Source organism: Castor canadensis, chromosome 11, assembly GCF_047511655.1.
Source record: "Castor canadensis chromosome 11, mCasCan1.hap1v2, whole genome shotgun sequence".
NCBI classification, from domain to species: domain Eukaryota; kingdom Metazoa; phylum Chordata; class Mammalia; order Rodentia; family Castoridae; genus Castor; species Castor canadensis.
The window spans coordinates 79261409-79285996 of NC_133396.1; the positions used below are offsets into that span (position 1 = coordinate 79261409).

Sequence of the window (24588 nt, forward strand, 5' to 3'; positions counted from 1 at the left end):
TGGTAATTTAATAACACAGAGAGTTAGGGTAGCACCCTACATAACATGAAAATGTATATGCATGGTAAATATATTACTATATTTTACAAACCCAGACGTGAATTTCCCCTTTCTTCTCTCCCTCCTTCCTTCCTTTTTTTTTTGGCAATAGTGGGGCTTGAAAGGGCTGGTACTTGTTAAGCTAGTGCTCTACCACCTGAGCTACACCCCTAGTCCTTTTTTTATCTTCAGATAAGATCTTACACATTTTGCTTGGGCAGGCCTGGAACCACAATTCTACCTCCACCTCCCATGGAGCTGGGATTACATGCGTGTGCTAGTATGCCTGGCCCAGATGTACATTTCTTCCCCCACCTTTTGACACAGGACATGACTTCTTCTTTCAGTAAGGAACCAGTTGATGATAGGGCTCCATATGCACTTCCTGCATTAGCCATATCCTATTAAGGATCACACAGAAATTCTCTCGGAGGTGCGTTTGGTTTCTTCCATGAAGTGAGAGTGTAAAGACCTTGTGAAATAATCTGAGCACAGAATTTAATTTAATTTGACTTAATTTAATTTAATAGCAAGCTCTTAGTAACTTGTCTTCTTTGACTTTCCAAAGCATTCAATTCAGTTTTTAGGGAAACAATTCTTTCCACACTTGTTGCCACATTGGTTTGAATATTATTTAACTAAATTATATAATTACAAGATATTCAAGAACTATAAACTGGTTTGAGAACCAGCACACCACAGACTCTTGGAAATTCACAACGTTAACTGAACAAAAGCACAGAGGTATTCTAGTGAGTAGCTCAGCAGCCTCCTAGGATAGCAGGCCTTGGGCTGCGCTCTCTCTCTCTTTAGAGAAAGGAGAGAGGTACAGAGAGTTGCCTAGGACAGTGCACACTGTACTGGTGATATGAAATATATTTCTATATGCTAATCCTCCAATATGTGATCCATCTGTTCATTTTCTAATGTATTGGCTTTTTCTTAATTATTTACAAGTGTACTGTATAAACTACAGACACAAATTCTTTGCCTTTCATTTCTCATCCATATTTTCTCCTAGGCTTTAACCTATCCAAGAACCACTTCTTGTAGTTATTCTGTTTTACCTAAGTATTTAGCTTTGATGTAATGTAAGACAGGTTTTTCTTCTAGCTTTTGCTTTCTCTATGTCTCCATTAAGAAAGCCTCCTTTTGCTAAGAAACTAAATATATTCCCCACATATTTTCTTTAATACTTGAATAATTTTGTACTCCAAGGTTTCAGATGAAGATCTTTAAGACCAGAAGTTTTAGCTATCTGGCCAAAATTATACAGCTAGAAATGGAGAAGCTGGGATTCATATTGAGATTGGGCATGAATAATCTTTATAATTATAAAAAATGAGCCAATGCTTCACACCACCTTCCTTAAGAAGGAAGTAGAATCTGACAGAAGCAAAGTGGACTACATGGAAGTTTACCAATGATGAAAGTTGGGATAAATGCATATCCTTGAATCAAGAACAGAAATGATGCATCACCAGGCTCAGGAAACCAGCATGATCTCCTTTAGCCATGGAACTGTGGTCAAGGGCTCAAGTGACTGGAGAGTTTAAGCATTTTTTAGGCAATTATGACATACTATGCACTGCTGTGTGCTGGGCGTTTAACCATAAGTCAAAAAGATAAGGTTTTTAGCCTCACAAGCTTACAGTCTAAAAGAAGAACGTTATTCAGTTATTCAAAAGATTTGTGCTGAGAACCATAAGGAACATAAATGTAGTCTAAGAGATTAAAGGACAGCTAAGAGAGGTGGTGGAGTCCACTGAGACTTCTCCGAGGCAGTGACTCTGACTCTGCGGTCTCACATCCCAGTGAGCAAACAGGCAAAAATGAAGGCGTGGAGTCCCCAGAGAAGGCAGGCTCCCAGCTGGGCTCTGAGTGTACAACCTTAGGAAAACTGAAGGCTCCCCAATCCTTCAGGGAAGGGATGTTGTGAGCAGAGAGGGTGGTGGCACGGTGTAAACCAAAGCCTCACGTGGGCACAGGTCATATGCAGAGGGTATGGAAGTCTTGGGCCTCTGGGTCCTTGTGCCACCTGTGAGCACCATGTCTTCTCTTACTTTTGACTGTCTCTTTTACCCAAGTGCTCAGCCATCAACTTAACCCAAATGCACACCCAAGTCCCACTGTGCTCACTCACTCACTCATGCACCACCGGTGTTGCTGACTCCATACCTCGCTTCCCTTGTCTCAGTCTTCTCCACATGGGTGCTCCATGGGTTCCTAAAGCTTTGCTTGCTCAGAACCAACCTCTGCTTTCACACTGAGCCCTGCCTTGTGGTGGCTTAGGTCACACTTTTTGTGTGCTACTATAAAGTGAGCTCCTGACGGTAGGATTTATATCCCATGTTCCTTGGTGATATCCAATTCTTAAGAGAGCCAAAGAATCTGCAACACACAGGTGTTCTGTTTCTGCCCTTCCTGTCTTGCTGTGCTATGGCTTAACTTTCTCTCTTGTGTGCTATCCTCTGATCTTTTTAGGATGGACAAGAAGAATGCAGGAATGGATGAACACCTTATAATTTTAACAAATGCAAATGTCTTATCAATCTCACCATTTCATCCAGTTCGCTACTTATTTTCCCATCTACTGGCAGCCTGCCATCGTTCTGGGAGGTTGAAACCTTGGAATACCATTATCTCCTGACATCTGTCTTCTTTTTATTCTAATGAGCTGTAGGGTCCTGCTGCGCCCTTACCCAACTCTTCTCTATGCTCCTGCTACCACCCCAGCGCAGGCTCGCTGCCTCTTAAGAAACTGCTACGACAGATATCCCATCTTGGCTCCCCACACCAATCCACATTACATCTATTGCTGCCACAAAAGGTTCCCAAATCCCAACCCATCCTGCCAATCCCTGGCCCAACAAATGGAGCCTCTCTCACTGCTCACTGGGCACCTTCTTCCCCTTCCTGTTACTCCTCAAACAGGACGACACACTTTTATTCACTGTCTTGTGTTCTCCATCTGTCACTTCTACCTGGGGTACTTGTCTTCCTTCCATACACTTTAAGATTCATCATACACACCAGGTCCTTCACGAAACAGGTCCTGATTTTGATACCCAACAGACATGAAAATCTGCAGCATTTTTCTTTCTTTTTTTCCCTTTCTTTCATTCTTTTTTGGTGTATGTGTGCTACAGGGCTCATACCTGCTAGGCAAGCATTCTACCACTTGAGTTATACCTCAATCCTTGTTTTTTAAGTTTGTTTTTCTGATAGGGTCTTCTGATAACTTTGCCTGGGGGATTCTCCTATCTCTACCTTCCAAGTAGCTAGGATTACAGGTATGCACCTCCATACCTTATTATGTTATATTTATAGTCACTTGGTACCTACCTTTTCTACTACAACACAAACACCTTAAAATGAAGGTCAGTTGTTTCCCTATTTCTGTTTCTCTGAATAATAGAGTGCATGGTATGCAAGGGGCAATCGATGAATATGTGCTGAATTGAACTGTGCTCTCTCAGCTGAACTGTAGGCTCCTTGAGAAAAGTGACTTTAAGTATCCTGTATCTCTCAATGCATACTAAGTGCTTTGTACGTAAAAGATGCTCAAAATACACTTCTTAAAATATTTTTGTGGACTCAGAGCAGTTTTTTAAATTACATGTAACACTGGCAGTAATCCAAAGTATTCATTTAGAAATCTCTCACCAACTAAGACAAAGGAAAAACCTCCAGCAGACTTTGCTCTTCCCTTTGTCTTACCCGATCATACCCACCTCTCCCAGGTGCTTGCCAGGTATGAGGCACAGTACTCAAAGTGCCTTCCTCTCCCAGGTGCTTGCCAGGTACTAGGCATAGTACTTAAAAGTGCCTTCCTCTCCCAGATGCTTGCCAGGCACAAGGCACAGTACTCAAAGTCCTCCCCATCACCACCTGAGCCTCACAGCACTACTGCGTTTTCCTCATCAGATGGGAGGGAGCTGGAGAAGTAGACTGTCTCTACAGTCAGCAAGGGGCAGAGCTGAGATCTGAATTGAAGCAGCTTCTGCCTCCAAAGTCTTCCCAGCACACCCTACAGTGGCCTTAGTCTGTTTGCTGAGCTCCTTAATTTAAACAGTTTGAGTAAAAACAAATCTTTTTTAAAAATACTGACTTACATCTTGAAAATCACTCTTTAGAACATTAGAACTTCTTGACTCTTAAATTATTTTAAAGGCTGCGAAAAGCAAAGTTAAGTCTATTTCACCCACCTTCCAATATAAGACAGGCGACTACTCACTTTTTTCAAACAACATGCATGATCAGTGCTCAATAGAGTGGGTACCTCAGACAAGTGCAAAGAATTTTTAATTCTAGAAAGCAGTATGGTAATTCCAGAATCAAATATCACCATTTACTCCCCATTCTTAATCAAACTTTACACACTTGGAAACTCCTGTTGGGAGCCTGGACTCTAGTTGGCTAGCAGAGTAAAGGAGTGAGAAATGTTACAGATAATATTGAAATAAGTCAGAGTGACCAGAGTTTCTCTCTTCAAGACTCCATTCAGTCTGCACAGAAAAGCACTACTACTAATTCTGACCACAGTGCTGACAAAGAATACACCAACTCAGAGATGACAGACAGCAAAACTGAAAGAGAAGGGAAAAGGTTGTACTGTCCTTAAATAGGACAGGGGCACACTGAGGCAAAACTCATCGGCTTTAAGATGAGAGGTGTTGCTTCTTGTAGGATTCCTGAGATCCAACAGTGTGGGCAGATGCTGTCAGACTGCTCAACACTACCTCTCCAGCTTCTAACAGAAATGTTATTACCTGTAACCCTAGCTACTCAGTAGGCAGACATCAGGAAGACTGCAGTTTAAAGCCAGCCTGGGCAAACAGTTTGTGAGATTCCATTTCGGGGGGAAAAAAAAAACCATCACAAAAAGTAGGGCTGGTGGAGTGGCTCAAGATGTAGGCCCTGAGTTCAAACCCCAGTACCACAAAAAAAAAAAAAAAAAAAAAAGAAAAGAAATGTTATTGTTGAAGATGATGGTATTTAAAACTCAAGTCAAAACTATACCAAGCAAGGAAAAAGTCAGACAGTTCACTTACTTAGGTCCTCAATTTATCCATTCAAATTTTAAAAAATTCATACAATAAGTCTGATTAACTTTTACTTTTTAGTCAGAGATATATTTTCCTGGACTTAAGAATTGTTGTTCAAAATTAGAAATAAGGGCAAAATAGTTTCTGCTGGGTATTGAGGGGGTGGGGGGAGAGGGAGGGGGCAGAGTGGGTGGTAAGGGAGGGGGTGGGGGCAGGGAGGAGAAATGACCCAAGCCTTGTATGCACATATGAATAAAAAAAAAAAAAAAGAACTGTTGTTAACAATATACCATCACTGAGGGCTGGTGGTGTGGCTCAGTAGCAGAGTGTCTGCCCAGCAATCGTGAAGCCCTGAGTTCAAACCCCAGTACCAATATATACATCATCAGAGTAGGTACAATGAATGTCTGTCATTTCGTCATACTTTAACTCCAGAGCCCATTTATGAAACATTTCATCATCTAGAATATTTTCACTATTATTGGTTGTGGTGGGGATCGAATCCAGCGTTTTGCACATGGTGAGCCAGAGCTCTACCACTCAGCTACATACCCCGCCCTTTATTTTCATTCTTTTAAAATGGCCTAAAATGTTCACTTATTGATGTTTAGTATTTCAGTCCATGAAATCCTATATTCAGAAGAGAATAAAGCAAAAAAAAAAAATTGCCTCTGATATTCACTAGTGTGTCCTGGAAAATGACAGCCTCAGTACTCATGAGCACTACTTAATATTCTGCCAGCCCCTCCACTGTAGCAGAAATCATGAAAATAAAAGTGAAGCAAATAACAGCAAAAGGAGTGTAAGTGAAGTGAAAATAATTTGGATAAAAAATACATTCTTAAAAATACATCCACTCAATCATGAAAGAAAGCAAATAATCCAAATATACAATGCATACAAAATAAGAGCAAAATTACTTTGTACCAAAACCACTAGTAAAAACACATTCTTAACAATTTTAACTTCCTGAAGGAAATCAACTAATATGATAATTAGCTAAACCTTTTTATAGAGGTGTAATATAATGTCAGAATGTGTATACCACATCGTATTGAGGGCAAAGGATTCTATTTCGTACCATTACCCTTCTCCCACTGTCTCAAAACCCGCAATTCCTTTAACACTGTGGTTGTACGGTATGGACCCTCAGAAGTGCATTATTTGTCCTTGAAAGGTAACTTGTGTAACATTACATGTCCAGAACAATGAAACTTCACCATTTATCCTGACTGGATAAAAGTCAGAAGAGGGGAAGGAGGAAACGGTCTCCTCCCATAAATCTCAACTCTACATCATGCTTTTTTTCCCTTTAAATTTGGATCTCTGAAAACATTAGTCATTTTGCTGTATTTTCTCTGCAGCATTCCTTATCAAGATTTAAAAAGGGCTTATTCGGAGGCAAACAGGATACAGGAGGAATGGTGCAGCTTCCAGGCAGGCTATAAATAGCCTCAGCATTTTCAAGAAATCTTGTGCCAGTGTGTAAGCTGCAGCTTAAATATGCAGTGTGGATTTATTACAATGGTGCTACCCGAAGTCATGGTGAAAAGAAAATTCAGTTCTTACCAAGTTTTCTTGGTTCCTGGCTGCTATTTTCTGCTCCTCTTCTGCCCCGTTTTTCATGTACTTGACCTCTTCCACTGGTTTGATCCTATACTCATCTGAGTGCCAAAAAGAGAAAACACATCTATCATTTTTTCTGCAAAGAGAAGCCCAATAGCATAATGTGTTAGACCCTTTCCTCCCTGGTCCTTACAGGTGGCTCATCTGGAACAATCTGGAAAAACTTAACCAGGTGTTTTGTATCTGCTCTGAAGTGCTCTCCTCCGTCTACCAGAAGGGCTCAGCACTCCAAATGCAGCTGAGGAGTACAGAACCACTGCCTGGTCCTTCCACAGAGAGCGAGCATGGAGGGAAAATAGGTTACCCCATCTCTAAAGACCATTTGACATGCACTGGGACGCACCACATACAGCCTAAGACTGAGGAGAATGTCCTCATTCCCCCCCAAGAGAATATTAATCTAAAATGCCTTTAATGACATGTTCACTCCTTCATTTCTCTCTTTGGGAAAAACAAAGTACTGTTTATGACTAAGGAGTTGTACTGATTAACAGACACAAAGAATTGGAAATTGAAAGGTTTCTTTTTATGATCCTTATATTAAATCTGAGCAGTATGTAGTGGCTACATATGATCTATTTATTTATTAACCTATACCTTAATTGAGTCTCTCTGTAAGCTCACAGGCATGAAGAGCCATAATATCGACTAGATCTAATAGGGAGGCTTATCACTCAAGGCTGGAGAGCATGGAGGTCCATGGAAGGAACCTACACTTTGCAACAGCCAGAGAGGCATAAATCCCAATGTCAGTATCATCACTGGATGAACTCAGGAAGAAGGGCAGCTCAAACTCTTCTCCAGGATAGAAGTTTGGTGATGACAACGATGACATTTTCATCAGATTCCTGTCAACAGGAAATGACTTGGGCACACTAAGTTCAAAAACAGGTGTGACTTTTGAGTCATCTTTGGGTCCAATTTGTGGGAAAAAAAAATCACAGAAATTATGGCACTAAAAAATTTCATCAGCAAACTGATGACTGCCAAGCATATGGTAAGGAGTAATGCCTAACAATGAAAGACAGCTGTCTATCGCTAAAAGGGTTTGTATTTCAGTTTAAGAAGTTGGAATATATTTTTGTATTGCCTATGATTAATTAGGTGTAGTGACCGTATTCTTATATTTTAGTTTTTATAATACTACTTTTGAAGGTCATTTCAGGTTTACTCATACTACCTCTTAACATACTACCTCCAAAGATACTTGTTCTAGTAACATTTCTCCAAGTAATTATGCTGATCAAATGTTTCTCAAAATTATCATTCTTAAGAATATTCTTTGCACATATCTGGGTAAAGACTCCATGTTCATGAATAAGCCACTTGTTTTTTCCACCTTACAATTCAAGATATTGATTCTGCTTCTTTTTAAAAAAAGTTGAGAGTTTGATATGAAATTACAGTAATGAGGCCTAAAGGAATTGTAAGTCCTAAATGCATTAACAAGGTAATCAATGGATTCAGATTCATAATTACACCATAAGGGAATTTCACAGCTGGGTGTGGAGGTGCACGCCTGTAATCCAGCACTTGGGAGGCTGAGGAAGGAGAATCTTGAGTTCAAGAACAGCCAGGGCTACATAGTGAGTTTGATAGCCTGGACTACAAAGAACACATGTCTCAAAAAAGATAATTCACATTCTAATTTGGTATTCAGAAGAGAAAAAAATAATAGCAACACATTTCATTAAGAATTATTTACTCAGAAGTTGGAAAAACAATTGTTAGTTTAAAAGGAATAGATATAAATTATGCCTCCAATGTAACCACAGAGATAAAAATAAAGGCAAAAACATAAATATTAAAAATGAGCCTCCCAATTTCAGTTTGGGACATTAAGACTTATAAATCATGGCTTGCTGAGACAGTTGCTAATGTTTAACTGAACTTAATTGAGATCTTAGTTGATTCTGGTAAGTCTCCATGTAAATATTAATAGCAGGTAATTGCTATATATATGATATCTATGTCAAATATATATGACATATAAGTACAGATATAGCAATATCACAATTCTAGTAGGACGCGAACCCTCACATAAAGGATGAGAAAGAGCACACAACACTTTTGAACCTAAGCAGAAAGTTCTGAAAGATCCTCTGGCTCTCTGCACACTCCTCTGCACACTGCAGAGCTAATAGTCTCTCTGAGAAAGGACCATTCACCCTTCCCTTCCCACCGCTCTTTCCCATCTTTCTATGGTCCAAGGTAGACACATTGAAGAGCCTAACAGCCTTCATTTTCTTATCTTCCCAGGGACACAACTGAACTGAAAGTAGCAGACAAACTGTTAATTTTTTCTAATGTTTTTCTCCAATGAAATGAAAGAGCTCTTGATGACATGACTTTCAAAGTAGCATTATTCCAAGACACGAGCTTTTTCTTTCCTTTTTTTTTTCCCCATCAGGACAAAATCCCCAGTAATTTAAAAAGCAGATAGGTTTTAATGAGTCAGTAACAACCCCGGCTGGCTAGCCCTAGGGGGGTCAGAGGAACATAACAAGATTGTGTACAAAGAAAGAAGAAAGAAATAAACAGCGAAGATTACTTACACACATACCAAAATCTATCATGGTATGAAAGAAATAGATAAGCCACAATTTGGACCAAGCAGATACTTAAAAACAGGCTGTCAAATTTGTCAGAGGTTGGTGGTGGGAATGAAGATGTCCATCTGGAAAGAGACAACTCATCAACAAATGTGTCACACATTTCCATGGCGATACAGCCGTCGGGAACAGCCCTTGTTGACAGGCCTCTGGGTGGACGAATGTAGCATTTCGGGTATGACAGTGAGACAATCGCTACTGAAATTCAGATTTCCTTTTGTCAAAGGCACAGGGGAATTAATTTGGGACTTCAGGCCCCTTTTGTCAGAGCCTACACTGGAAGCAATGAGGACAGCCACCGCTACCAGCCAGAGGGTCCTGGCATCACATCAATGTGCCAACTTGATTAAGAGTGGGGAGAAAAGGACCAGCTTCCTCTGGCTCCCACACACCTGTTCACAATTTTTCTTTTCTTCCTATTGATCTTGTCAGGTGCCTTATTAAGATGCACGGTAGGAATAGTCGGCTGCTTCCCTGTTCCCTCCTTGTAAACAGTTGCAGGCTGTGCTAGTCAAAATAGATCTGGGGTAAAAGTGCTATCTTGGTGACATTTTTAGCATTTTATTCCTGAGATTATAACAGGGAGGGGACAGGTTTTTTGGTAATAGTCATTGATCAAAAGAAGCCTGGGTCCAAAGGTGTCAAAGCAGATCTGGATTTTTGCCAGTTGGAAAACAACTTTAAGATTCCCCCTCCCTTTTTTTTTGTAAATGTTTTTTATTGGTATATTATAGTTATATAGGGGGTTTCATTGTGACATTTCCATGTATATGTACATTGTACCCCGGTTTGGTTATCCCCTCCGCGATTCTCCCTCTCCCCCGACTCCCCTTCTTGAAATGACTTAAACAGGTTTCAAGGCTCCACATTCAGACATGTAGAGAAAGCACCTCTAGTACACGCACAGAGACCTCTGCCTTGTCTCTCCTTCCCCATCTAATGTGTACGCTTGTGAGAATGTCCGGCTTTTAAATCATCCTGGCCTGCTAAAGGCGCTCTAATCTGATCTTCCTCTAGTTCCTTCAAGTCAGTTCCACTCATTAGAAAGGCTCCCTTACAACAGGTCTCCTACCTGCAAAGCCAGGTATATAGCCATGCATTCTTGAATGAGAACTCACACAGGTTAATTACTTTCTGTCACACTGATGACTTTCAGCTACTTGGAAAAGACAAGGACCTGCTTGGGAATTAAGACACTGGTGTTCTCTAACAAGGACAGCACTGAAAAGTAAATGATGACAACAAAACCCTACGTTTGAACAGGCTGCACTTTAACGTGTATTTCTGCACAAAAACTACATAAGAAGAGTTGGCATTCTTTCTGGCTATTCAACAGAAGCCCACTGAATTTCTGGGAGCTGAGCCTTACCATGAGAGTACAATGACCCTGGTGATAGGTCTTGGGAGTAGGTGCTCTTGTTACCCAGGCAGGTGGAGAAGGAGAAAGGAAACATCTTCTCTGTTCCTGGTTGGAAGGTTGGACCTGGGCCAATGTTTTAAAAGGAAAAGTTTAAAAGGGCGTGATTGAAGTGATAGAGCGCTTGCCTAGAAAGTGCCAGGCCTTGCGTTAAATCCTCAACACCACTACTACTACTTATAATAATAATCATACAATTTATAATAAAAGGCAAAGTGCATCTCTGGTGTCACCCAAGCTTCTCTGCAGCTTTCCAGGCCTCTGCCCCTGCTCCTACTGTAGCATCTCCATAACGTCTCCTAGGCCATTTCTCGAACTTTTATTTTCTCAGATGTTCTTTTGTGCCCAATCAAAAGGTAATTCTTATTAAATTAGGACTATCTAGTTGGTATACTTCTAGGGACTGCAGCATAAAAGGAAAAAAATGTGACTAGATGCGTTCTATGGATGGGAGGAACGAGGGGGGGTCACAGTTACTTTGGGGGGCAGGAGAGTCACTATTGGGCAAGCCAGCAGAACCCTGCCTTTATCCCTCTGTGGGTTGTTGAGCTTTCTGGATTGTGGATTGCTGATTTTTATCAAATTTAGAAAAATTACAGTTAATAATATTTTCTCCCAATCTGTGTCCCTCCCTCCCACCATCTCCTCTCTCCCTTTGTTCACACGGCTTATAAATGGGGAGCTGGGATGATAACGACAGTTTAACTTCCGTACCGAACTATGCATCAGTGTGTTATGCTTTTTAAACTTGCTCATCTAACTATCAACCTAACCTCCAAAATGCAGTATTATTTCTTCATTTTTGTAGCACTAAGTCAGTGAGCAGTATTTGATGGACTGAACAGAAGTTTAATTACAGAGAATAGTGGAGGCTCTAATTGTGTCAGCAGGCTTAAGCCTGGCTCCCTTCTGATCATTCCTGCTGTGGAAATCACCTTCCAGAACCAGCTGAGGACCTACTGTGAGCGGGTCTCTGGGATCATCAATGCAGAGGGCATGGAGGGAAGTGGGTGGAGTAGGACAGGAAGCCATGCCCAAGGAAAACCAGCTGCCTAGAGGGGACAACTCCTGCTTTGAGAACCTGTCTCCTGCTTGGAGCACATTCCACAACACATACACGTTGACCTCATTTCATCCCCACAGCTCACCAGGATGGATTCTGCATTTGGAACAATCTTACATGCAAAATAGAGGCTCAGACACCACTATCAAACCTGAGTCAGGCAGGGCCTTCACAATAAATACTATCAACTCACTTTAAGAAAGTGATTTGGTCAGTTCCAATGTAACAGTTCTTATTAAGCGATTTCTAGGATAATTAAAAAATGCTTCTTAATGTTTGCAATGTTTCTAACTTTGGTAGTTTTAATAGAAGACATATCAGTTCTTTCCAGAATTTGTATCAAATCACCCTAATAAAGAAAAATTAAATTCAAAATAAAATTGTTTGCTACATCAAGTTTAAATGACCTAAAAATATAAGTTGTTCAAAAATAAACAGGAGAATTATGTTTTTAGACTTTAAATTTGTGGAGACTGGACGTGAGAGGTGTCTAACCATTGTACTTCTACTAGAGGAACTATAAACATGTACCTATTTGTATATACTCCCTTTATGATAACTTATAATATAAATATGTTAATGTCACTAAGACAGCAACTCTCAATGCCTTTCGTATCCCACTAGTGGAACCTAATGCTTGTTTACATTTAACAAGAGATAAACAAACACCAGAGCCTTGTGGTCATGCTTACTATTGCTTTGGTGGTTGTTACGGTTTGAATGATGGTGTCTCCTCCAAAATTCACATTGAACTTACTTCCATTACGGTGGTATCAGAAGTAGGGCCTTTGGGAGTAATTAAGTTATGATGCCTCCACCCTCACGAATGCTGTTATAAAATGGGTCGAGGGAATGAGTTCGTCCATCTTGCCCTTCTGCTTTCAGCCACGAAAGGATACAGTAAGAAGGTTCTCCCCAGATACCAAATGCCAGGCCTTGATCTTGGACTTCCCAGCTTCCAAAACCGTGAGAAATAAATTTGTTGTCCAGAAGTCACCCAGTCTGGAGTATTTTGTTATAGCAGTACAGGGGAACTAAGACAGTTCATGTAAGACCCATTTCGGTGCACACTCACTAATAAACGGAATTATCCTTCTTACAGTATGCAACTAATTGAAGGGTGAAAACAGTATGTGATTTTTGTTTCAGTTTGGTGTTTCATATTTTACTAGTGAAACTAGATACTTTTTCATCATGCCTTGGTATTTTTCTTTGTGAAATGTCTCCTCGTATCTTTTGCCCTTTATTTCTTAGTGGAGTTGTGGCATTTTTTAAATTGACTTTCTTTTTCTTATTGAACTTTCTGTAAATTATAACACTTTGTGGACATCTTTTTGGTCCAAATAGGTCTGAGGAAAAACACTCTTGATTTTAATTCAAACATGATGATGAAAGAAAGTACTTGCTTTCTGTCCTTAAGTCAAATGCTAGACTGTCTGCCATCTATCTCGTGGTCCATTCCTGTTTCTTGCTTTTCTTACTTCAACAATACTTATTGAGTTCCAGAGACCATGCTCAGTCCCAGGGCTGTGTGTAGGAGCAGGAAGCCAGTCCTATTGTGCGGGAGCTCACAGCCAGTGGGGGAGCAGGTAAGAAAACAAGCAAGTAGAGTTCAGAGTGTTTCTGGTCATGAGAAGCACCTGAGTAGGTGTTGGCTCTGAGTAGAAAGCAGGAACCCTTAACCAAGGTTAGGGAGTCTTGAGGAGGTGACCCTTCTCTGTGGAGTCCTGGGGAACACTGGTGCTTGTGGGAAGGAGCAGTTTAGACAAGAGGACCATGAGTTCAAATGCCAGAGACAGCTTGGCAAAGAGGGAACTGCAGTGGTTTGTTGTGGCAAACATGCAGAATCCCTAGGGGGTGTAGAGGGAGGTCAAGAGAACAGGCTGACAGGATGAGTCCTGAAGATCTCTGATGCAAATCCAACAGAGTCAGGCTCCCCTGTGAAAGTGACATGGACTCCCTGCTAGGACCTAAGCACTGAAGTCATGGCTCTGTCCTTGCCATCTCTTCCAGAGAGATCCTAACCAGGCAGTCCCGGCCTCCAATCGTGCCAGTCCTCAGCCTTCTAGCAGCTTGCCTATGTTTCTGAGAGGATGAGGTGACAGGCGCCCTCAGCTGCATTGAGGTCTCAGGTTCCACAGGGAGGATCAAAAATGATAAATCTTTGCACCACAGCACTTTAATAATTAAGACTGGAACTTCAGTCCCCATTCCTGAATCAGTTAATCATTGCAGTGGGCAGACAACACATTTCCTTCATCCATTAGGGGTTCATTATTCATGGCCAAAGAACTATTGCCTAGTCATTAAGGACCCCAGAACATTCATCTCTGACAGGCTCCAACAAAAGACACAAGAAGACCCAGATCTGGCCTGGTTTTAGGAATGTGTCCTGCAAACGAAGGCCTTCCCTATGGGTAGGGCTCCACTTCTATCCTACACAGCAACAATGCTCAACTTAGGAGCAGACTGGGTGGCTGAGGTTTCGGAGGGCTCCCAAAGAGCTCCTAGAGAGAGATGTGCGTGCTTGTTCTGACAGCCATCACTCTAATTTCCCAAAAGTCCTGCTCTGCCTCTCCCAGTGGGGCTGGTTCTCCATCCAGCACCCAAATACTGGGGCTCTTGAGAAGTCTGAAGTCCACTAAATCCTCTCTGCTATAGCACTTCCCGGCTCCTCTGATAACCATTCCAGATAAAGCCTGTCCAGAAGCCCAGCCAGCATCTCTCCTCTCTTCTGCTTTGACTTAACCCTTGTCACCCCATGAGGCTGGCATCCTTACTCCCTGCTACAAATGAGTAATATGACAAACAGAGGTCAAGCAGATATGCTGGATTCAAAGTCTGGCTGGTCTGAGTCTCTTAACCACCATATCTGTTTTTGTTTTGCTTTGTTTGGCAGTACTAGGGTTTGAACTTAGGGCAGCAGGTACTCTACTGCTTGAGCCATGCATCCCCCCCTCCCGCCACGCCTCCAGTCCTTTTGGCTTTGGTTAATTTTGAGAGAGGGTCTTATGTTTTTTTGGCCAGGGCTAACCTGGATTATGATCCTCCTATTTATGCTTCCAGTGTAGTAGGGATAACTGGCGTGCACCACCATGCCCAGTTTTTTTATTGTTGTTGTTGAGATGGGATCTGACTAACTTTTTGCCTGGGTTGGCCTTAAACTGTGATCCTCCTGATCTCTGCCTCCTGAGTAGTTGGAATTACAGACATGAGCCATGGCACCTTGGCAGTATTTTTTAAAAACTTTTTTAGAGATGGGTCTTGCTGTGATGCCCAGGCTAGAGGGCAGTGGCACAATCCCCCTACTGATCTGCATGAGAGTTTTGGCTTGCTCCATTTCCAACTTGAACCGGTTCACCCCTCCTTAGGCAACCTGGTGGTCTCCAACTCCAGAGGTCACCATACTGATGCCGAACTTAGTGGACACCCAATCCACATAGTGCACGGCAGTCCCGAACTCGTGGACTCAATCAATCCTCCTTTCTCAGCCTTCCAAGAAGCTAAGACTACATGCACAGGCACCAGTTGTGTTTTTTTTTTTTTAAAAACCACAAAGCATAGGAAGCAAATTCTTCAGGGGATGATAAAGGTGTAAAATACAAATGGATTCAAAAAGGATTTGGACAAATTTATAAACCACAGAGATATGAATAAAAGTTCTAAGTACATCAAATCTTCATGGCTAGCATCAAGAAAACTGCCACATCACCAGGCACCGGGGGCTCATGCCTGTAATCCTAGCAACTCAGGAGGCAGAGATCAGGAGGACTGAGGTTTGAAGCCAGCCCAGGAAAATAGTTCTTGAGACCCTATCTCAAAAAAAAAAGCTATCACAAAAAAAGTGTGTGTGTGGGGGGAGGGGTCTGGCAGAGTGGCTAAAGCAGTAAGAGCACCCACACAGAAAGTGTGAGTCCCTGAGTTCAAACCCCAGTGCCACATGCAAACAAACGATTTGGCCACCACTGCATCTAACAGAAGAAAACCGAGGGTTTATTTTCTCTAATACACAGCAATTAATGCAACGTCTTTACAAAAACTTGTTATTTTGAAAGATAACTTTGTTTTAAGGCCTTCTGCTATACACCTGCAACTCTGATATATGTTCTTAGCATTAAGACTAAGCAATAAAATTAACACTGTCTTCTTTCATTAAGGAGGAAAAAGAGAAATAACAGCTGTCATTTGCAGATTTTTTTTTTTTTTAAATGTTTCAACCCTAGAATTGGAGTCCGAGAACAGAGGGCTGACTGGGATTTCCAACATGTCAGATCTGCCCACTCTCCCCAAAGAATGCAAAAGGAAGTAAAAGGTGAGAAGGCAGGAAAGGATTTATTCAACAGAGGTATGTCGGGCAGATGGAAAGGAAGCATCTCAGCCCATCTTCAGGGTACTGACACCAGCTTTAGGTTTAAACAGAGAAGAACTGAGGCAAAAGCAGTCTTGGTCAAAGTATATTCTGGTTGATCATTATCTCAGTTCTGGTTCTGGAAGGTGGTGAGAAAAGAAAAAGTTCTTATTGCTTGAGGGGATAATCCTGCTTGTGGGGTGATTTCATCAGGGGGTGATCTGTCTGGGAGGCTCTGCTGCTCCTGCAACCTAAGGGACTGCAGGTTTAGGACTGGTGACTTTCAGGTACCTTTTATGGGGTCTGGAACAGGACATTGTACAAGCTGACAGTGAGATGCCTCAGTTACTCACATCTGTGTGTCTTCAGCCTTGAAGGGGGATGAGATCAACGACTTTAGACAGAGACTCCGTGAGTGGTTCACATGCCTACTGCAGAGTTAGGCGGGAGTCTGACCCAAAGTGTTAAGAGAAAAGAGATAGATGCAAAATGAAGGCAGGGATGCCAGGCTTTTCTGCTGCTTTTAGTTACCTTGTGGGCCAAGTGAGGAGTAAGTGCTTTTCAGCAAAAGTACCTGTTACGGAGCTAGTTCTGAAACCTCGACATACCATACCCATTTAATTCTCACAAGAACTCTACAAAGCAGGCCATTAATGTCTCCATGACACAGAGAAGGAAACCAAGGCATGAAGTGTTTGCTCACTCCGCTAGCTGCACAGCTATTGGATGGGGGTCTGGGCCAACCTGGACAGTCTGATTCAGAGTCCGGACTCTCAGAATTTCTCACAAATGTGTAGTGAAATAAATTTCTGATAAAAAGGAAAATTCTCTTTGATAACCATTATAAAGCCTGCAGACAATTACACCTCACAAGATGTGCCCTCCCCTTAATGGAAGTCACTCTCAAGTTAGCCTTTCATGTCAGACATTTCCCTTACCTGAAAAGTCAACATCCCAAATGTCTCCAAGTGGAAACTTCTAGAGCACTAACCTGATGCCACAGTGGAAAATTATTACCATCAAACTTTGTTTTGTGCACAAAATTATTAAAAGTATTATACAGCTGGGTGGGGTGGCTCTAGCCTGTAATCCTGGCCACTCAGGAGATGGCTATCTGGAGGACTCAGGTTCAAGGTCAGCCCCGGCAGAAAGTTTGCAAGAACCCTTCTCAACCAATGGCTGTTATCCCCAGCTACATAGGGTAGCACAAACAGGAGGATTGCAGCCCAGGCTAGCACCAGGCATAAAGCGAGACACTCTTCAAAATCTAACTGAAACAAAAAGGCCCAGGACATGGCTCAAGTGGTAGCATGCCTGCCTAGCAAGCATGAGGTCCTGAGTTCAAACCTCAATACTGGGAAAAAAAAGTATTATATAAAATTTTAACCCAGGCACTGGTGTCTCATTCCTGAAATCACAGCTAATGGAGAGGCAGAGATTGGGAAGATTGTGGTTTGAGGCTGGTGGAAGTGGTTCAAGCAGTAAGAGCACCTGCCTAGCACACGTGAGACCCTGAGTTCAAACTCCAGTGCTGCCAAAAAAAAAATTATAATCAGGTTATGTGTATAGGTTATTTATTTATTGGAACTCAGGAACTCTTGCTTGCTAGACAGGTAGGTATTCTACCACTTGAGCCACACTCTCAGTCCTAGGCTATGTGTATAAAGTGTATATGAAACAAATGAAGTTTGTGTTGAGACTTGGGACTCATCCCCAAGTGATCTCATTACGCATGTACAAAGATTCCAAAATTTGGAAAAAATACTCTGAAACTCTTCTGAATGCAAGCATTTCAGGTAAGTGAGAGTTCAGTCTATAATTTTAGTTTTATACACACACACACACACACACACACACACACACACGATAAATACACTGATATTCTTTTTTAGGGCAAACCATAGATCAATAACAGAAAATGTGATAATATGTAAACAGTGCCTTCCCATGCCCTTGTTTGTATCTAGAGCTGACAAAACACCCTATCATCTGTAGGGCCCCAAATATGAGTTGCCTTCCCAGGGCTGTCAATTAGTCTCTGCTGGTCTATAGCTTCCTCACCACGCTGAGGACCAGAGGTCATGAATTCACAGGATGTCTGCTTAGGAGGAAGAAATGATGTGATGGTTCCAGAAGCTTTCCATAACTAGTATGGCTGTCTTTTAAACACTTAACTCTGTGGGCGATGGCACGTGTGCGGATGTGCACATGTGTGTGAGCGTGCATGTATGTGAAGGAAGAAGCACATCCTAATGAGCTCCATGTCCATCTGACTTAATTCCTTTCATTAGGTTCTGACTTCAATGAATTTCTGATAAAGAAAAGATTCTGGGATACACAAGACTGAGAAAGGTCCCAGCATTGAGCATGGGGACCCCACCCCTGGGCCACCTAGGCAGGCCAGATGGGCCGGAGAGCTTTGTGATGCAGATGGAGAAGGGGTGAGGAGGTTAGGACCACAGCAGTCTGTGCAGACACAGGAGAGCAGAGCTAATGAGAGGAGCAGAATGGATCCTGGCAGGCAGGAAGCCTTGCACAGGCTGGGCTGAGGGATGGTTGCAGAGGATTAGGGAGAAGGGAGAGATTTTTGAGGTTGTCAAAAGACAGAGAAATAGACAAAAAGTCACCAGAATGGCAGAAAGCTGCAGATTCATGAATGAGATTCCTCCTCGGGTTCTGAGGGATTATCCAGTAGAAACTTAAATGGTTTTACAATACCTGGTGGTTCTTACTGTCTCTGAACTGGTGCTGCTTCCAGGGGCCTGGCTTTGTCTGGGTTATAGACAGCTAGAAAGATTTTGGTGGCAGTGACATTATTAACAAGAGCAGGAAGGAAATGGGTTGAGTCATTTTCAGCACAAGTAATCCCCTGGTGTAAGCAGTGCCACTGAATTTTTAAAATGGACAAACACATCTGAGATATACTTTGTGGTAAAATGGTATAGCTGTCTGCTTAAGAAAAACATCCACGACCTGACTGTCACTGAAGAGCCACTGGAAGCCAGGGCTGGCAGGTGGGGCCACTCACGGGCACAAGATGGAGGGGGCGGCGCTCTGCCCTCCTTTCCTCTGACGAGTCTGCACCTCTTTCCACCACAAGAGCTTCTCTCTCACAAAACAAAAGATCAGTGGCTAGGAATTGCCAACTTCTTTTTCCCCTCTGAGACCAAAGTGCGCTGCTGACGGTGGTAGAGAATGGCTCTTTAGGGGAGAGCAGGGAGCGCTTGTTCTCTGGTGGCTTCATGGTGAACAACACAGTACAAAGCCACACTCGTGTCCACCCACAGGTTTGAGCAGGTCTACGTCAGCACCACTTTCTGCTCAGCTTGCTGGCAGAGGACAGTGGCCATTCTGACTATTTCTCTTTGGGAGAGAGGGGACGAGGATCCCTTCATAAGGGCATGTGACGATTCCATTAAATTTACCTAGTGTGGAGGAGCCACTGCAAGGCAGGCTCTGCAGGGAGAGGCCAGTGCTGGCACTGATGGAGCCGTGGTCCTTACAGAGCCTCTCCTGCCATCTATTTTTAATTAAGTTATTTAGATGTAGATTAAGACATCTTGAAAGTTCTTAAAGCTGACCTTCCATTCAGCTTCCTCAAAAGGATCTGTAATTTCTAAGGCTTTCGATGCTTTTAGTCACACATTTTCAATCCACAGCAAAGCCTCAAAGAGCTCCATAGCGGTACTCAGACACGGAAGACAGCCCACGTGCCTTTGCACGCCTCTAGCCTTCTCGAAGGCGGGAGCTGTAGCTCTGAGAGGCTGCTTGGGTGCAGAGGCCCAAGCTAGTTAAAATGCCTGAGTTCAAGGCCTTTCAAGTGTGATGCATGGCCTGGACATGCCCACTCCTCATCACCTGGTCAACGTCTGAGGCTGCACACACACAGTGCAAAGAGGCCTTTCACCTGATCAAGCCTGAGGGTGACCACACACACCACCCCCGTGGCCCCCACAGGATCTAACAGAGGAGACAGGAAGTCTGGGGTCAGGGTGCATATACCCTGTGAGAATCAGAAGAGCAACAATCACAGGTTTACTACCTTTTGTACCCCCACCATGTCAGTTTCCAGAAACAGCCAATGTCAGCACTTGGGGTGGCTGACGCCTACAGAGCAGGTGGGTCACCCACTCCCGGTTTTGGCCTTGAGACACTTCTTGAGCTAGGACTTCAGTACCTCTTCTAAGATACTGAACAGTATCTAAGAACCATCTCCTAAGAACGGTTGAGGGGTGACTCTTTCAGGAAGCTCCATGGTGGGCCTGGCCTTGGCTTACTAAAGCCCCTTCTAATCCGCCTTTGTCACCTGTTCCCTTCCTCTCGGCCATTTGACTGACTTTACAATCTCATCTTCTGAGACCTTTCTTCTGTTGTCTTCTCTTTTCCCCACAACCTGTGGAGGCCAAAAGAATAGCCAGAGGCCAGATTCCTACCAAAGTGACTGCCCTGGCTGGGAAAAGGCTTACATATCTATCAGGACTAGCTACAGGTGATTTTTCTTTTCTTCTGTAAGAAAGATCTTTTGCTGAGCACCCTGAAGACTACTGATGTTGTTAAGGTGATTAGCATCTGGTAGTGAGGGAGGGCAGAAAGACAAAAAGATGCACTGCCTTGATTTTTTTTTTTTTGGCTGTACTAGGGTTTGAGCTCAGGGACTCACTCGAGCCACACCCCCAGACTTTTTTTTTTTTTTTTGTGCTCTATATTTTGGATAGAATCTTGTACTTTTTTTGCTCAGGGCTGGCCGCAGACCACAATCCTGTGTAGTTGAGATTACAAGTGTGAGCAACCACATTTATTTGTTAAGATGGGGGTTCTTACTAACTTTTTTGCCTGGGCTGGCCTCGAATTTCAACCCCTATCGCCACCTCTGAGTAGCTGAAATTATAGTATGTACCACCACTTCTGGCCTCTGCCCTGACATCTTTTCTTAAAACTTAGCAGTGCAAGTCATGCACTGTGGTGCAGGCCAGGTGTGGTAGCTCATGCCTTTATTTCTAATTACTCAGGAAATGGAGACAGAGGATGGTTGTTTGAGGCCAGCCTTAGCAAAAGTTAATAAGACTCTGTCTCAAAAACAAGCTGGGCATGTGGCACACACCTGTAATTCTAGCTACTCAGGAGGTGGAGGTAGCAGGAGCTTGGGCTGAGGCCAGCTGGGCAAAAGCACGAGACCCTCTTTGAAAAGCAAACTAAACAGCCAAGATGCCCACTACTGATGAATGGATTAAGAAAATGTGGTATTTATACACAATAGAATTTTATGCAGCCATGAAGAAATGGACAGAATTGGAGAACATCATTCTGAGTGAGGTTAGCCTGGCCCAAAAGACCAAAAATCGTATGTTCTCCCTCATATGCGGACATTAGATCAAAGGCAAACACAACAAGGGGATTGGACTTTGATCACATGATAAAGCGAGAGCACACACGGGAGGTATGAGGATAGGTAAGACACCCAAAAAATTAGCTAGCATTTGTTGCCCTCAACACAGAGAAACTAAAGCAGATACCTTAAAAGCAACTGAGGCCAATAGGAGAAGGGGACCAGGAACTAGAGAAAAGGTTAGTTCAAGAAGAATTAACCTACAAGGTAACACACACGCACAGGAAATTAATGTGAGTCAACTCCCTGTATAGCTATCCTTATCTCAACTAGCAAAAACCCTTGTTCCTTCCTATTATTGCTTATACTCTCTCTTCAACAAAATTAGAGATAAGGGCAAAATAGTTTCTGCTGGGTATCAAGGGGATGGTGGGGAGAGGGAGGGGGCGGAGTGGGTGGTAAGGGAGGGGGTGGGGGAAAGGGGGGAGAAATGACCCAAACATTGTATGCACATATGAATAAAATAAAAATTAAAAAAAAAGAAAGAAAGAAAAGCAAACTAAAAAGCAAAAGGACTGTCAGAGTGGCTGAAGTGGTAGAACGCCTGCTTAGCAAGCATGAGGCCCTGAGTTCAAATCCCAGTGCCACCAAAAAGAAAAAAAAAGTTAACAGTGCAAACCAGAAAGGAGATTTACCATGGGAAAATATGTGGGCGCTTGGTTTGCCTGCATAGAAAGCTATGATTTTTGTGTCTCCATTCTCTCCTCTTATAGCTGTCACTCCAATTTGGGGCAATGTGGGGAAGCTGTCAGCAGTGAAGATGCTGAGAACAGACATCAAAACTGAGTGCAGGCTGGGGAAAGAAGGACCTGGAGCTCAGAATACCATTAGGAAGACAAAGACTGCAGGAATCCAAGACTGCGGAGGAAGGGAAGAGCCAGGAGAATGGGGACATTTCCACCAGTTATTACGGGAATGGAGATGAGACCAGTGGGCGTGCCAGTGCAGGCTCCCTGGCCCTCAACCAACAAACAGTGCGTGTCCCCAAATCCCTTTCTGCACTCGCACTCAGGTTGAGTGAAAGGACGTGTAACTGGGTTCTGTGAACTAGATGAAGTGTGACCAGTGGCACCTCCATTCCAGGACACTCTAAAGACCAGGAAGGACTCTGCCTGGGCCACGCCCTATGCCTGTGCACAGCAGAGCTGAGCCCCAGACACTGAAGAAAGAAAGTCACCATTAATTCTACTGTCTATATCCCAGCTAGCATCAAACGGCTCTGATCAAGATGGTCAAAAACAAAGCAGAAAATGGTAATGGAGGGTTTTGACACCAGGAATCTTTCAGGTCATCTCCATTAAGCCTTTACTTTCAAAATACTCAAGTTTCCTTATTCATCCCACATTGCCAGGCTTCAAACTATATCACTGCTTCAGAACACCAAACTAAGAGGAGCTTCTGTATGTACAGACGCCCGCTTATGACTCCCATCTAGCTGGGAAAGCTGTGGATTTGCTCTGCTAAAGATGCACTCTGAGAACACACACACTTGACCAGTCTCCAAAAGAAACCCTGAAGCCAACCCTGGGTGTGCTGCCTCCATGGACAGATCCCACCTCCGACTGATCACTTGCTTCCACTCCTGTCTCCTACAGTTTGTTCCCTACTCAGCAGCCAGAGTTGTCCTTTTCAAAAGTGTGCTGGTGGCTCACACCTGTAATCCTAGCCACTAAGAGGCAGAGATCAGGAGGACTAATGTTTGAAGCCAGGCTTATCTTGAAAAAGCCCATCACAAAAAAGGGCAGGTAGAATGGCTCAAGTGGTAGAGTACCTGCCTAGCAGGCATGAGGCCCCAAGTTCAAACCCCAGTACCACCACAACAACAAAAGTTTTATTTTACTTTTAACTGACATAATAATTGTACACATTTATAGGGTTCCCATGTGCGGTATTAACACATACACATTGCGTAATGATCAAAATCAGGGTAGTTAGCATTTTCACCATTTAAACACATTTCTTTGTGCTAAGAATGTGCAGAATCCTCTCGTAGCTATTTTGAAGTGTACATGACATTACTGTCAACTACAAATGTCCTGCTGTGCAGTAGAAGGCCGGATCCTACTCTTCCTGTCTCACTGCAACCCCGCACCTGTTGACCAGTCACTCCCCATCCACAGCAATGCCCAACTCAAAACCCAAAGTCAGACTTCATTTGCTCGGAACCTTCTCCTTCCTTTAGAATGAAATCCAGAGTCTCCTCAGAACTTTGGGCCATACTGCTTTCTGCATTTACCACCAGGTGCAAGGGCCTTGCCAGGCAGCTCCTGCTCAGAGATCTGGCTGCTGCTTCTTCTCCCAAAACTCTGTTCCCAGATGTTCTCCTGGCTTGCTCCTTTCCTTCAGGTGTTTGCATAGAGGCCAGTTCCTCAGATTAACTTATTCTGACCAATGACTCTGTCCATTTCATTCTCCTCTTTGCCCTTGTCCCCGTCTGACCATATATGCCTGGGCCTCCAGTTACTGCTCGGCTTTACCCCCTAGGATGTTAGCAAAATCAGGGCAGTCATTGTCTTTTGTTGTTGTTGTTGTGGGACTGGGGTTTGAACTCAGGGCTTTTGTGCTTGCAAAGAAGGTGCTCTACTGCTTGAGCCATACCTGTAGTCCATTTTGCTCTAGTTATTTTGGAGGTGGGGTCTTGAGAACTATTTGCCTAGGGATGGCCTTGAATCTTGATCCTCCTGATCTCAGCCTCCCAAGCAGCTAGGATTACAGGAGTGAGCCACTGGCACCCAAGGGGGAAATCTCTTATTGCATGTTACATTTTCTAGCAAATGTCAGTTTATAATATTTGATCAATGAATTTTTCTTGAATGAATAATTCTGATTGTCAGAGTTCCATCAGAGCTAAAGGCATACTGTATTTCTTTAAAACCTGGCAATTTAACAGCCAAATCAGGGGAAACAAGGCAAGGAACAAAGGTAGAGGAAAGGCATTGTGAAGATTTAAGATCTTGTACATTGTACACATATATGGAAATTCACAACAAACCCCCTATACAACGATTATATACTAATAAAAATGTTTTTTAAAAGACTTAAGATCTTA

General features: G+C 42.9%; 1 protein-coding gene across 3 annotated transcripts in view; it reads right to left on the reverse strand.

Moving 5' to 3' along the window:
- Positions 1-24588, reverse strand: part of C11H1orf21 (chromosome 11 C1orf21 homolog) — a 238657-nt gene that overhangs the window by 97339 nt on the left and 116730 nt on the right. For all 3 annotated transcript variants that reach the window (XM_074047266.1, XM_020177073.2, XM_074047265.1), the window contains exon 3: positions 6657-6751. In XM_074047266.1, coding sequence (XP_073903367.1) covers positions 6657-6751 — 95 coding nt within the window. The remainder of the gene's footprint in view (positions 1-6656; positions 6752-24588) is intronic.